Source organism: Hyla sarda, chromosome 9 (assembly GCF_029499605.1).
Source record: "Hyla sarda isolate aHylSar1 chromosome 9, aHylSar1.hap1, whole genome shotgun sequence".
In the NCBI taxonomy this organism is placed as follows: Eukaryota; Metazoa; Chordata; class Amphibia; order Anura; family Hylidae; genus Hyla; species Hyla sarda.
In genome coordinates this window covers 121,468,294-121,484,046 of record NC_079197.1, presented here as the reverse complement: position 1 = coordinate 121,484,046, position 15,753 = coordinate 121,468,294, and the positions used below count along the sequence as shown (strand labels likewise).

Here is a 15,753-nt window from a genome sequence, read left to right as displayed (position 1 = left end):
ATCAAAGGTGGAGTTGTCCTTTAACTCCTTTTTCTCCGATGTAAACTAAGACACTTAAATAAATATACTAGATTTAGCAAGCAGTGTCTAAACAATGGGGAGGGGGCCTGCTTATCTGTCTGATGGATGTTCTACAAGCCATACCTTGGAATGGAGGTTAAATATGTCAGCACCGTTTTTATTACGTTCTCTGGAACCTCATGGAATGTGGCATTCTCAGGAAGTGTGATGATCCAGCCGTTGTCCTTCCCCCGACCACCTATGATAAATTAATGTCAAATGTCATATCACATACAGATCAATTATGCCAAGTAATCTAGCAATTATAAAATATGTTATACTAATTCATAATATAATATATAATAACGAATTAATAATTAATATAAAAATTAAACAACATCAATTACTACTACAGTGACCCTCGACCTATGATGGCCCCGACATACGATAATTTCAACATGCGATGGCCTCTCAGAGACCATCGCATGTTGAAGGCAGCATCAACATATGATGCTTTTTTATGTCGGGGCCATCACATAAACGGCTATCCGGCAGTGCTGACTGCTTCAGCTGCCACCAGTTAGCTGTTTACGGTGCCCCGTGAGCTCCGGTGATGTCTCTTACCTGTCCTCGGAGCTCCGGCGCGTCCTCTTCTGGATCCCCTGCATCGTCGGCGCTCTCCATCGACTTCATCACGTCGCTGCGCATGCCGTCCCGTCATCCAATAGGAGCGGTGTGCGTAGCGACGTGATGGCGGCGTCGTAGAGCGTGGATGCAGGGGAAGAAGAGGCCTTACCGGAGCGTCGGGGACACCTCGGGGACGCGGCGACAACGATGGATGGCGACATCCCGGGAAGCGGTGACGAGCGGTGACAGTCCGGAGCGGCAGGGACAGGTGAGTACAACTTCCTCTAACAGTGGTCTACAACCTGCGGACCTCCAGATGTTACAAAACTACAACACCCAGCATGCCCGGACAGCCATTGGCTGTCTGGGCATACTGGGTGTTGTAGTTTTGCAACATCTGGTGGTCCGCAGGTTGTAGACCATTGTCCTATACTTTACATTGCACAGATCCCTCAACATGCGATGGTTTCAACAAACGATGGTCCATTTGGAATGGATTACCATCGTATGTTGAGGGACCACTGTACTATTATTTCTAATACTATTACTATTATTTCTAATACTATTACTATTATTAGAGCAGAAAGAGAGAAGTGCTTCAGCTCACCCCAGGTGCGCACGAACAGGGCGTGGACCTCGCCCAAAATGTAGCAAAAAAAGGAAGGAGTCCAGGGTCCGATAACTGAGAGGATGATATTTATTTCACCAGATGGTCACATACAGGAACACAAGGTACAGTGACGCGTTTCGGCCTTAGTCATACACAACAAATAGTACAAAAAGACCTATTTTTATACATGTGGGTGGGTGGGCGGACATGACGTAATGACACACACCTGCAATCATAGGCGGACATGACATCATGAAACGCACCTACAAATCCCAGTGCAACCCGCCCACATGTAAAAACTAGTAGCAACCGCCACTGCAAGACATATAAAACATCGAATTTTATTTTATATATAATCTTGTAAAAAAAAAATCTCTGTTTTATATGTCTTGCAGTGGCGGTTGCTACTAGTTTTTACATGTGGGCGGGTTGCACCAGGATTTGTAGGTGCGTTTCATGATGTCATGTCCGCCTGTGATTGCAGGTGTGTTTCATTACGTCATGTCCGCCCACCCACATGTATAAAAATAGGTCTTTTTGTACTATTTGTTGTGTATGACTAAGGCCTTGTTCTAAGGCCGAAACGCGTCACTTTACCTTGTGTTCCTGTATGTGACCATCTGGTGAAATAAATATCATCCTCTGAGTTAACGGACGCTGGACTCCTTCCCTTTCTTTATTACTATTATTACTACTACAACAACTACTACTACTACTATGATTATAGAGAAGAAATGCTGCTGTGGCGACACCAGGGGTGGGACGTATTTTTTGTGACACCAGGGCACCGTTAACCTACACGGTCCGAGGATGAGCTAGCTCTTCCTGGGCCAAGCGAGGGGACAATGATGACACTGATGCAAAGTTACAGATAACTATCTTGACAGTTGCAGGAATTGGTAAATCCGTGACAGTACAGACTTTAGCGCAGAGGGATGTGCAGAGTGTAACCCAGGGAGCCTTGTCACCTTGCTGAGACTTGTGGTAGGCAGAGGCGGCTGCCTAAGGCCTCACATTAGCAGGGGCCTCACCACCGCCTAACTTGCCCATCTAAGAAAGTCAAATGAGTGGTGATGCGTACAATTCACGCATTGCCACTCAGTATTTTATTGGAGCAGGGAACAGGAATCCCTGCTCCTGTAATCACAGCTCTGCAGCTCTTACCATGCTGGCCGATTGCGATGAGGTCATCTAATCATGCGCGGCCTGCAATAGAAGTCCTGCCCAGGAGCAGACTCCGGCCCAGGAAAAGGACAGGCGGTGTCTCTGGAGCTGAGTAGCAGAGACTGAGTGCTGCTGCACCAGAGACCGTGGAAAGCAGGCGAGGGGACAATTACAGCAGGGGAACAGAAATAAGGGAAAGTAGGAGACTGGGAATATTAACGGGAGCAGGGCAACTATTAAGTGGGATAGGAGGAATCTGTAAGGGGAACAGGAGGGGTCTATAAGAGGAGAGGAAGAGGGTTCTATATAAGGGGGTACAGGAGGATAGGAAGAGGGCTCAATATGAAGGGGTACAGGAGGAGAAGAAAAGGGCTCTATATAAAGGGGCACAGAAGGAGTGGAAGATGGCTCAATTTAAGGGGGATACAGGAGAGGAGAGGAAGAGGGCTTTATATAAGGGGTACAGCTGAAGAAGAGGGCTCTGTATAAGGGGGTTCAGGAGGAGAAGAGGGTTCCATATAAGGGGGTACAGGAGGAGAGGGGGTATTTATGAGGGGACAGGAGGAGAAGATGGGTCTTTAGGGGAGAACAGGAGGAGTGGAGGGGCCTATAAGGGAGGACAGAAGAGAAGGAAAACATTTATATTAGGGGACAGAAGAGTCTATGTGGGGGTACAGGAAAGACATCTATTAAAGGAGGATCAGGAGGAGGGGTCCATACAGAGAGGGAAGACGGGGAGTCCATGAGAAGTGGGTGACTGGATATTTATAGGGCTTGCAGGTGAAGAGCTAAAGGGGGTTCTTCAGGGGAGTGTCAGGAAGAAGACATACAGGGTAGCAGAGCCTTAGGGAGTGCTCCTGTCTGTCACTATGAGGTCCCTTTAGGTCCTGTTTCTGCTGCTTTAATCCTGCACCTCACAGCACCCCGAGGGTCGGACACACAGTGGTGAGTACTCCTGTTACACTTCCTGGCACCAGGGTGACATCTCAGTCATCTGTCATTAGTATAGGAGGAGTATTTATGTAGATTTTATAGATTTTGAGATTTCCCTGTATTTTCTGTGAAGGTTCAATGCAGAATCATAACTCTGGAGCCGCTATAGTGAGGGCCTCAGGTTCAAGTATCGCCTAAGGCTTCACAAAGTCTGGAGCCGCCTCTGGTGGTAGGTAACACTGCAGATTATTGATTATGGCAGCCCACACTGGATTTAGAGACTTTTTTCTGACTAACTGACTGTAAACTATAGTTCTCCCCAAGGACTTTGTGCTTACCGCCAGGCTTTGACTTTCACCTGTGCATTGGGGTTTTCCTGAGAGTGGCATGGCTGCAGACTTTAGGCTTTTCTTCAGGTCTCCTCTGTAGCTATGACACAGTAAGGGGCTCTAAAGGGGTATTTGTACAGTGTGGGGCATTAAAGGGGTATTCCGGGATCTAAGCTTTTATCCCCTATCCAGAGAATAGGGGATACAATGTCTGATCATGGGGGGCCCACCGCTGGGACCCCCCCCCCCCCCTGTTATGACCCTGTAGCACCCACATTGTATGCGGGGCTGCGTCTCCAGTGTCGGAAACTTCCGGGTTTATGAGACTGGAGACGTAACGTAATGTCAACCCCACCCCCAATGATGTCATGCCACGCCCCCTTCATTCAGAGGATAGGGGATAAAAGCTTAGATCCTGGAATACCCCTTTAAGAGAAAAACTATTACTGTGTAAATAATTTAATGAGAGCTTTTACTGCACTGAGAAGATCACTGTTATAGTATATGTGGTTCCTATTAGTGACAGGCAGCACTGAGAAGATCACTGCTATAGTATATGTGGGCGCTATTACTGACAGGCAGCACTGAGAAGATCACTGTTATAGTATATGTGGGCGCTATTACTGATAGGCAGCACTGAGAAGATCACTGTTATAGTATATGTGGGCGCTATTACTGACAGGCAGCACTGAGAAGATCACTGTTATAGTATATGTGGGCACTATTACTGACAGGCAGCACTGAGAAGATCACTGTTATAGTATATGTGGTTTCTATTACTGACAGGCAGCACTGAGAAGATCACTGTTATAGTATATGTGGGCGCTATTAGTGACAGGCAGCACTGAGAAGATCACTGTTATAGTATATGTGGGCGCTATTACTGACAGGCAGCACTGAGAAGATCACTGTCATAGTATATGTGGGCGCTATTACTGATAGGCAGCGCTGAGAAGATCACTGTTATAGTATATGTGGGCGCTATTACTGACAGGCAGCACTGAAAAGATCACTGTTATAGTATATGTGGGCACTATTACTGACAGGCAGCACTGAGAAGATCACTGTTATAGTATATGTGGTTTCTATTACTGACAGGCAGCACTGAGAAGATCACTGTTATAGTATATGTGGTTTCTATTACTGATAGGCAGCACTGAGAAGATCACTGTTATAGTATATGTGAGCCCTATTACTGACAGGCAGCACTGAGAAGATCACTGTTATAGTATATGTGGTTTCTATTACTGATAGGCAGCACTGAGAAGATCACTGTTATAGTATATGTGGGCGCTATTACTGACAGGCAACACTGAGAAGATCACTGTTATAGTACATGTGGTTTCTATTACTGACAGGCAGCACTGAGAAGATCACTGTTATAGTATATGTGGTTTCTATTACTGACAGGCAGCACTGAGGAGATCACTGTTATAGTATATGTGGGCGCTATTAGTGACAGGCAGCACTGAGAAGATCACTGTTATAGTATATGTGGTTTCTATTACTGACAGGCAGCACTGAGAAGATCACTGTTATAGTATATGTGGTTTCTATTACTGATAGGCAGCACTGAGAAGATCACTGTTATAGTATATGTGAGCCCTATTACTGACAGGCAGCACTGAGAAGATCACTGTTATAGTATATGTGGTTTCTATTACTGATAGGCAGCACTGAGAAGATCACTGTTATAGTATATGTGGGCGCTATTACTGACAGGCAACACTGAGAAGATCACTGTTATAGTACATGTGGTTTCTATTACTGACAGGCAGCACTGAGGAGATCACTGTTATAGTATATGTGGGCACTATTAGTGACAGGCAGTACTGAGAAGATCACTGTTATAGTATATGTGGGTGCTATTAGTGACAGGTAGCACTGAGAAGATCACTGTTATAGTATATGTGGGCGCTATTACTGACAGGCAGCACTGAGAAGATCACTGTTATAGTATATATGGGCACTATTACTGACAGGCAGCACTGAGAAGATCACTGTTATAGTATATGTGGTTTCTATTACTGACAGGCAGCACTGAGAAGATCACTGTTATAGTATATGTGAGCGCTATTACTGATAGGCAGCACTGAGAAGATCACTGTTATAGTATATGTGGTTTCTATTACTGACAGGCAGCACTGAGAAGATAATTGTTATGGTATATGTGAGTGTTATAACTGACAGGCAGCACTGAGAAGATTATTGTTATAGTATATGTGGTTTCTATTACTGACAGGCAGCACTGAGAAGATCACTGTTATAGTATATGTGGTTTCTATTACTGACAGGCAGCACTGAGAAGATCACTGTTATAGTATATGTGGGCGCTATTACTGACAGGCAGCACTGAGAGCTAATGTAAGTAAATGTGGTCACACGTAGAGAAATCCAGCACAAATCAGTTCTTGCTCTTTAGGTGGTTTATTAAACCCTTAGAACAGCATCATAAAATGTATGGCTTTCTGTGACCCTGTGGTTTCCTGTGACCATACATTTTATGATGCTGTTTTGCACTGGATTTATTCTATGTGTGTCCTTACAACCTGTTGCTCCACAGCTGTCTGCACTAAATGGGGTCACATTGCGACCCCCAAATTACTGCAGCCACAAATTCATCCTGGATGGAATTATTTTACGTTTGTCATGTTGTAGTCACAGCCATTTGGGGTTTGCAGTGCAATCTCATTGACTCACATTAGCCGAGATGGAGCACAATTCAGGGAGCACAACATCTTTGGTAACGCAACCTGGGGGCCCCATTTTAAATTATTGCCCAGGGCCACACTTCATCTAAAACTGTATACAAGGTTGTATTTCCTGTAGATTTTTTGCAGTTTATTTGCTGCTGAAAATCTGCTGTGGATTTTGCTACCATTGACTTCAATGGTTCAGCAGAAAATCCGCAATAGAGGCAGATTTGTGGATATTCCACTGACCCATTGAAATCAATGGTATTAAAATACTCTTCAGATTTTCTGCAGCAATACACTGCTGTAAAGCTGTAGGAAATATGCCCATGTGAATGTACCCTTATTTATGTATTTGTATGTTAATCAGACAAATACGATTTCCAAAATGTATAAGACACCCATTAGGCTAGGTTTCCACACAAGTAAACCTATTATGAGTCAATGGGAGGAAATAAAACAGATCCTAATCTCATGGCACCTATATATGAGGCAACACTGATGCCAATGTGACCAACGCGTAGCATAACTATATGCAGTTCTCTATCCACACTATACAGAAATATATTTACAAGCAGTGCAGTCATAAATGTCTGTGACTTCATTATCTCCCCACAGAAACCTTATATGTTCCAAATCCCCATAATGTTTTATTAAGTACACTTGTGTGGCATTTCAGTCTACAGGATAATACACAGGGTATCACTTTGCCAAACAGTCTAAAAGTTCACGGAGAGGATTTAATTACCAGATAATACAGGGGGCAAAGAAGAGCTCTGCTTACCTGAGAGAAAGGCCAATTCTTTCATCAACAGATCACTGATGTCCTTAGCACAGATGGGAGCTGAAGTCTCTGGAAAACAACAAGTTCATACACATGTTTAGTACATCAGATCAAATTAAATGGACACTATGACTTTCATTTCATCCTTCTAAACATAGGGTATGTTACATGCAAATGTTACAGTTTATGTTTCTTATATTTCATGCTAAAGTTCACTAATATTCCACATTTTCTGTCACGCCCCCTCCCATAGACTTGCATTGAGAGGGCATGGCAGTGACGTCATGAGGGGGCATGGCAGTGACGTCATGAGGGGGCATGGCAGTGACGTCATGAGGGGGCATGGCAGTGACGTCAAGAGGGGGCATGGCAGTGAGGTCACGAGGGGGCATGGCAGTGACGTCACGAGGGGGCATGGCAGTGACGTCACGAGGGGGCATGGCAGTGAGATCACGAGGGGGCATGGCAGTGACGTCAAGAGGGGGCATGGCAGTGAGGTCATGAGGGGGCATGGCAGTGACGTCACGAGGGGGCATGGCAGTGACGTCAAGAGGGGGCATGGCAGTGAGGTCACGAGGGGGCATGGCAGTGACGTCACGAGGGGGCATGGCAGTGACGTCACAAGGTGAGCACGGCAGTGATGTCACGAGGGGGCATGGCAGTGAGGTCACGAGGGGGCATGGCAGTGACGTCAAGAGGGGGCATGGCAGTGACGTCACAAGGGGGCATGGCAGTGACGTCACGAGGGGGCATGGCAGTGACGTCACGAGGGGGCATGGCAGGGACGTCACGAGGGGGCATAGCAGTGACGTCACGAGGGGGCATGGCAGTGACGTCACAAGGGGGCATGGCAGTGACGTCACGAGGGGGCATAGCAGTGACGTCACAAGGGGGCATGGCAGTGACGTCATGAGGGGGCGTGGCAGTGACGTAACGAGGGGGCGTGGTAGTGACATCACGAGGGGGCATGGCCAACCCCAGCAGCGCAAAAACAGCATTCAGAACATTTAGTTCCATCCTGGCCAGTGGAGTACCCCTTCAAAGACACCAGGGTTTCTGTTTTCCATGTTGATGAGTTGTCCATTTGAAATCAATGCAACTCTATAGGCAATTTTCCTGTGCTTTATTCATTCATAGATAAATTGACAATTGTAAACCAATGAAAAAGCTTGAAGGCTATCCTCTTAAGGATGCAGGGCATACCTGTACACCCTGGGCTAATAGCGTGCAGCACCGAACGTTGTGCCGCACGCTATTAATCCTTTAGAGGTGGCGTTTAAAGTTGATCACCGCGTCTAAAGTAACAAAAATACACTCCCGGCAGCTCAGTCGGGCTGATCAGGACCATTGCAATGTCCGAATTATAAAAATATATTATTAATTAAATTGCACGGTCAATGGAGTATGCGCCAAAAAATTCCAAAGTCCAAAATAGTGTATTTTTTCTCACTTTTTATATCATGAAAAAATGAATAAAAATCGACCAAAAAGTCTGATCAATACAAAAATGGTACCAATAAAAACTTCAGATCACGGCACAAAAAATGAGCTCTCATACCGCCCCATATGCGGAAAAATAAATAAGTTATAGGTCAGAAGATGACAATTTTAAACGTATAACTTTTCCTGCATGTAGTTATGATTTTTTCCAGAAGTACGACAAACTCAAACCTATATAAATAGGGTATCATTTTAACCGTATGGACCTACAGAATAAAGAAAAGGAAATGGAAGCCCCCAAAAGTTACAAAATGGCATTTTTTCTTCAATTTTGTCACACAATTAATTTCTTTTCTATATTACCGTGGATTTTATGGTAAAATGACTAATGTCACTGTAAGGTAGCATTGGTGGCGCAAAAAATAAGCCATCATATGGAATTGTAGGTGCAAAATTGAAAGGGTTATGATTGGGTTATGATTTTTAAAAGGGGATGAGGAAAAAACGAAAGTGCAAAAATGGAAGGGGCTATAGACCCACTTGTCCAAAGCAGGAGAGGTTTGCTATGGGGGATTTGCTCCTGCTCTGGAGAGTTCCTGATATGGACAGAGGTGTCAGCAGAGAGCACTGTGGTCAGACAGAAAAGAACAACTCAACTTCCTCTGGAGCATACAGCAGCCGATAAGTACTGACTACATCAAAGTTGATCCTTGATTTGGTCAGAAATCAGAAAATACATTGGCTTAGAAGAGGTGAGCTAGGGGCTAAAGACAGGCTCTTCAAACTACCTTCTATGATGGGCTTCCTGGCAAGTGTGGACACACGTACAAGAAGCCTTTTTCTTATGGCATCAGGACCCAGTGTGGATGCAGAACCTGTGAATGCTGGGGATGCCCTATAAGTTTTAGGGGCTCTAGATTCATTGCACCACCCACATGTGTGTGAAACACTGTTGCCTTCAATAGTACAAATGAAGGGTAGCTCCCACCATCCTTTTTTTTTTCTGTCCCTGCCTATTGCCAATCTATCCCTAACCCCTCCCTGCTTTAAATTTTTCTTTTTACTATTTTAAAAATAACTTTTTGTCTGTCTGGTAGTGTGCTCACTACCAGGCAGACTTTCCCAGCAGGCACCACGTCACTGATGCCTGCTGGGGGGGACTTCTGCCCTTAGTTTATCTACACAGGGTGCCTCCAGCTGTTTCACCACTACAACTCCCAGCTTGCCCTGACATCTATTGGCTGTCAGGGCATGCTGGGAGTTGTAGTAGTGAAATAGCTGGAGGCACCCTGTGTAGATAAGCTATAAGTTAGTTCCATGCGCTAGCCCGTTCCCTCCGTCAAACCCCCCCCCCCCCGCACCATACCCCGTTCCCTCCATTACAACATCCCCCCCCCCCCGCATACCCCGTTCCCTCCATCACAAACCCCCCTCCCGCAAACCCCTTTCCCTCATTACACTTACAGTTACTGCAGAGTCTGGCAGCGGGCGTGCAGGGACAGCGGCGCGACGACATGTGCGGGAGGAGTGGCCGGGGAGCCAATGCGCTCGCTCCCTGCCTGTCTGATTGACAGGCAGGGAGCGAGAGCAGCCTAAATGAAAAAGGACTGATTGCCAGGCCAAAATCAGTCCCTTTTCAGGCGTGACGTCACGCCAGGCTGCAGCCGGCCACTAGGAGGGTGACCCCTAGTGGCCGGTTTTTAAATGTAAATTAAAAAAAAAAGTATATTAGAGATATGTTGTAGTACATAAGTACTACAACATATCAAAAAATAAAGTTGGATACAGTGCCCATTTAAACACATCTTAATCCAATAGGGTAATAGTTAGGAAATGTAAAGGGAAGAATCTAAAACACATCTGGTGTCCAGGGTGGATTGAAAACCAACAGAAATACATATGAGCACTGACACTGTCGCATAAGGAATGACAACATACATTAAATAAATTATATCATAAAAAGTCCTAGGTTTCATAAGGGGATAAATCTCACCACAATACTGTAAGAATAGGATATTCCAATGGCATTCAAAAAACATTAGTCGGAATTGTGTCACTAAAAATGATTGAAATTCTTTCCACGTAAAATGATTTTGTTGTTCCTTGTAAGAACTGCATTATTCATTCTATTAACAGTTCACTATCACTGTCATATTCACATTTTTGAAGACATTTTGTTGGCCAATTTCACCACTGGATATTGTCCAATTCTATGTAAAGTTTCATCAGCTGGGACTTGTTTGGTTTGGTTCCCAGGACACGTGGATATACAAAAATTTTTCTTACTCCAGTTACAAGAATTTTAAAGATAGAAGAATGGTAGAGTTAGGATTAACAGAAAGCGACTGTAATGCAATTTAGAAGGTCAAGGTTGCATTACAGTACAGATCTATGATGACTCCATTATAGAAAACTTATTCTAGAGTAAGAAACATTTGGAATAAGAAAATGTATTTGAACTTGGGTCACATTCTTTGGAAAGTTAGTGCTGCATGTCTAAACTCCAAGGCAAGGCCAAGTATATATGAATATGAGAAGTGATTGACTGGAAGGGTTTAACTGAATAATATTTGGCCGTGAGCCGGTCTGAAACACTCAGAGGATTTTTAAAGGAGTTATCAGACCTTTTAAACACAATCCTCTAGGTAGGCCATTAATATCAGATCAACAAGGGTCCAACACCTGACACCCCTGCCGATGAGCCAAATGAAGAGCACCGCATCCTCTCCAACGTTTATTGCTGTTCATCCAGCAATTGCAATTCTTTTGGTAGCAATGGTGCAAGGTGCAATGAAACTGCAGCATTTTCCTGTTCACTTGAATGGTACAACAATCCATTTTAAAAGGTTGGATAACCCCTATATGTGGATTTAGTTTTCCACAAAGCTGTACCAGACGCTGATGCTGATGTACTGCTGTTCACCATCTGCACTCTCAAGTAATGGCCAAGGACTCTACAAGCAGAATATGTCTTACAAGTCCCGCAAAGTCCCTGTATCTGAAAAGCAGCTTAGTATTCCAGTGATATATGTTGGATTCTTGGTCGAGTAATATCATGAGTCAAGGTAACCAGTAATCTACCGGGCACATCAGCTAACAGGTGTAGCAGTTCAGTGGCACCTATCGGCCCTGCAGGGGAAGCGGCGCTCATTCTAGGCACTAACAGCAGCAACTTCCTTTTTCATAAATTAGTTTTCCTTTTTATCAATTAGGATGTCACCCCCTGGGTGTGGTGTGTACAGAAAATTGCTCCATACAGGTGACCCGTGGCATGTAGAGATGAGCGAACTAACAGTAAATTTGATTCGTCATGAACTTCTCGGCTCGGCAGTTGATGACTTTTCCTGCATAAATTAGTTCAGCTTTCAGGTGCTCCCGTGGGCTGGAAAAGGTGGATACAGTCCTAGGAGACTCTTTCCTAGGACTGTATCCACCTTTTCCAGCCCACCGGAGCACCGGAAAGCTGAACTAATTTATGCAGGAAAAGTCAGCAACCGCTGAGCTGAGAAGTTCCTGACGAATCGAATTTACTGTAAGTTCGCACATCTCTAGTGGCATGACCATGAAGCATTATGACATAATAACGACTTCTATTCTAAAACTACCAGAACATGTAGATACAGATATGTTAATAAAGTACAGACATCTTAAAGAGAAAATACCAAAGTCCATAGCATACCAACCAGTGAAGGTCAGACCCAAGCCTGTGACGTGTATTAGCAATGTCTTACACTACTACATGCATCTAATTTCTGGTGGGGAACACGTTACAATGATGGGCATTGAAATATTCAGTCCTGGTGGATATGCATGGATCTTAGGAGTCTACTGGTTGTAATTACTGTCGTCTGTAAATATAAAAAAATAATAAAAACTGAAGGGCGCACTGCGTGCTGTAAACATAACGGGTGCTGTTCAGTTACACAAAAAGCATGTTATCTAAACTTAACTTTGATTAATGTCATCCACACTTAGAGCTGGATTTGCAAGGCTGCACATTGCGCCAAAAGGGCAACAATACAGGGGGAAACAACTGGAGTATGTGCCTTTGGGGTAGCCAGACAACCATTTGGCCTTTACCAGGTATCTACATACAAGGCCAGGGGAGCAAATCAAACCTTTTCCCCTGGGAGAAGGAAAGACTAGCTGCAGCTCTAAACAATGAGCTCAAACACACAACAATAGTAGGGGAACCCCCAAAGATCTCCCCAGAACTTTGATAAACCTATGTGAGGCAGTGGCTACATCCAATATTGTTGTTGGGGACAGGACTACATGTGATGCAAAGTAAAGTTTAATGGTAATGTAGTGTATTTTGGGAAATGAGTTGGCTGATCATCTGGGAGACATTGGGGGATATTTATCAAAGTTGTCTCTGTCCCGCATCAATATAGACCAAACTACAACTACAAACTACAGGCCGGTCTATTGTGCGCCTTATTTATGAAAAGGCGCAAGGCTCTTAATAAATTCTGTGCACGGACTTCGGGATCGATGCTTTAGACTGTATTTAAACCTTCTCCAGTATGGTCTGACATTTCGGCGTACTTTCAGCCGATGCGACTTGTCGATGAAAAGTCGCTTTTGATAAATTCAGCACCAATGCATTTTCCAATGCATTTCCGTCTAAAATAGACTAGAATGCATCATGTTCTAAAAGAACAAAAGTCGCAAAAAAGTTGCACATATTCAGACTGTGACTTTCTGTGAGACAAATTTAGACAGGAAAAAACTGTCTAAATCCTTTGATAAATATCCCCCAATGACTTGTTTACTCATGGGAGTATATATGGCTCCATGTGAAAATATCTGTCAAAGGAGTACTCTAGTGTAGAGTATTCCTGCTCAGTCCTGCCTGGGCTGCAAAATAAATGAAAATGAACCATCACTCACCTCCCTGGGTTCCCGCGGAGCACCACTACAGCTGATCGGTCCTCCGGTCCATCCTCTTCATACTTCCGGGTGTAACGAAGCGTCACATGGCGCTCAGCCTATCACCGGCCACCGCGATGTTCTGCCTAGGCCGGCGATAGGCTTAGCGCCATGTGACACTTCATTACACCCGGAAGTATGAAGAGGATGGACTGGAGGACCGATCAGCTGTAGTGGTGCTCCGCGGGAACCCAGGGAGGTGAGAGATGGTTCATTTTCCTTTATTTTGCAGCCCGGGCAGGACGGAGCAGGAATACTCTGCACTAGAGTACTCCTTTAAAAAAGGGAGGAATTGGGATGGAATATACCCTGTAACCAATCTGGTCATGAGAAAATTCAATGAAAGTGAGTATGCCGATCCCTAGAAAGCCAGTAGCTAGACCACTTATACAGGTACATTGGTAAAGAACTGGCTGCATGTGGTAATAACTATGTAATAAAGAGTACAAGTATAGACGGAAGGATCTTCTAGAAAACAGTGACATCAATGCTATTACATGGAAGAGGGCTGGACTGTATGCAAATCCGTATTAAGCAATAGTTCTTATATTTTACCCATAACATTGACAAAGTCAGGATTCCCGTTGCAGACTTGCACTATAATTATAAGTGGTATCCCCACCTATGTACTTGTTTACACTGTAAATCACAGCTTCATCTATCATGTGGAGTAGATGGGTGTGCACTGGAGCCGGTGTTTGCTGATGGTGGAGACCATGAGGCTTTGTAGGAAATAGAAAATGATATCAGAGGTGTAATAGTCTACCCCATTCTGCATGTACACGTGCCCTCAATCTACATGCACAAACAACGTGAACTACTTTACTCATTTTAGCCTCTGTGTGTAATGTCTTCAGCATCTTGTTGCTTTAATTGTCTGTATCTTCACTTTATGATGTTGTAGTCTTTACGGTTGTATGTTACTAGCAGTGCATTATGGGAACTCAGATGACAAAGCTTTGCTGTTAGGTCACATGTCTGACAGTAGACTGGAGATAACCTATTCTTTTTAATAAACCTGCAAAAATATTAAACTCATTTTGTTTATCAAAGTGACACATAACTGAAGGTAGCACAGCAGCCATGCCAATTCTGTATAGTCAACATTGTACACAGGACTGTAAAATGGTATCTGCAGTGATCCCTCAACTTACAATGGCCTCAACATACAATAGTTTCAACATACAATGGTCTTTTCTGGACCATTGTAACTTGAAACCAGACTCAACATACAATGCTATGGAATCTGCGAAACGTGTCAATGGCTGGAAGAACCGACCAATCAGAATGGGCATTCACTGGTAAAACCCCTGTATTCCTAAAGTGCCTGCACTGACTGGTGTCTGGTAGCGCCCCCTACAGTACAGGGAGGTACTACATGTTCTGTACTACTCTTTACCTGTATTACTGAAGTGTATGCACTGACTGGTGTCTGGTAGCGCCCCTACAGTACAGGGAGGTACTACATGTTCTGTACTACTCTTTACCTGTATTACTGAAGTGTATGCACTGACTGGTGTCTAGTAGCGCCCCTACAGTACAGGGAGGTACTACATGTTCTGTACTCTTTACCTGTGCCAGGGTTAGCTGCTCCTTTGGGCATCAGGTGAGGGCGGCTCTATTTTCCTTTTTTTTTTTTTTTAGGACATTGTGTGTTCTGTACAGGACCCTGAAGAAGCTTCTGTCCTCTATATAGACCAGTGTTTCCCAAACAGGGTTCCTCCAGCTGCTGCAAAACTACAACTCCCAGCATGCCCGGACAGCCGAAGGCTGTCCGGGCATGCTGGGAGTTGTAGTTTTGCAACAGCTGGAGGCACCCTGGTTGGAAAACACTGAAATAGACAGTGATTACAGCTCCCAGCAGATCTTTATTACTTTTATATGTAAGGATTTGCTTTATCTATATTAGTTATCTACTTATTTTTCTTTAATCATCACTTTTTCCTATTTTTGAAGAACATTTGGGGCTTCAGAACCAATTACCAGCTTTCCATAGAGTTCTAGTCTCAACATACAATGGTTTCAACATACAATGGTCATCCTGGAACCAATTAATATTGTAACTTTAGGAACCACTGTAGTTGCTTTGCTATTTTATGCGAATGTATACACTTATTTTACCTACCTAAATAGTCCATGCATGGTTCTTGTTATTAATTTTTTCTGTCAATTTCTTTAAAACGGACATCAAGAGATCCAGGCCCATGATCTTTAGTGACAGTGTGGGGAGACGCAGGTCAC

General features: G+C 44.2%; 1 protein-coding gene across 1 annotated transcript in view; it reads right to left on the bottom strand.

Annotated features, from left to right (window-relative positions):
• The window catches only part of MCF2 (MCF.2 cell line derived transforming sequence), a 154,321-nt gene that overhangs the window by 104,471 nt on the left and 34,097 nt on the right, over positions 1 to 15,753 (bottom strand). Inside the window, exons 2-3 of the mRNA XM_056538222.1 lie at positions 7,141 to 7,209; positions 145 to 259 (exon numbers count right to left, since the gene is read on the bottom strand). Coding sequence (XP_056394197.1) covers positions 145 to 259; positions 7,141 to 7,209 — 184 coding nt within the window. The remainder of the gene's footprint in view (positions 1 to 144; positions 260 to 7,140; positions 7,210 to 15,753) is intronic.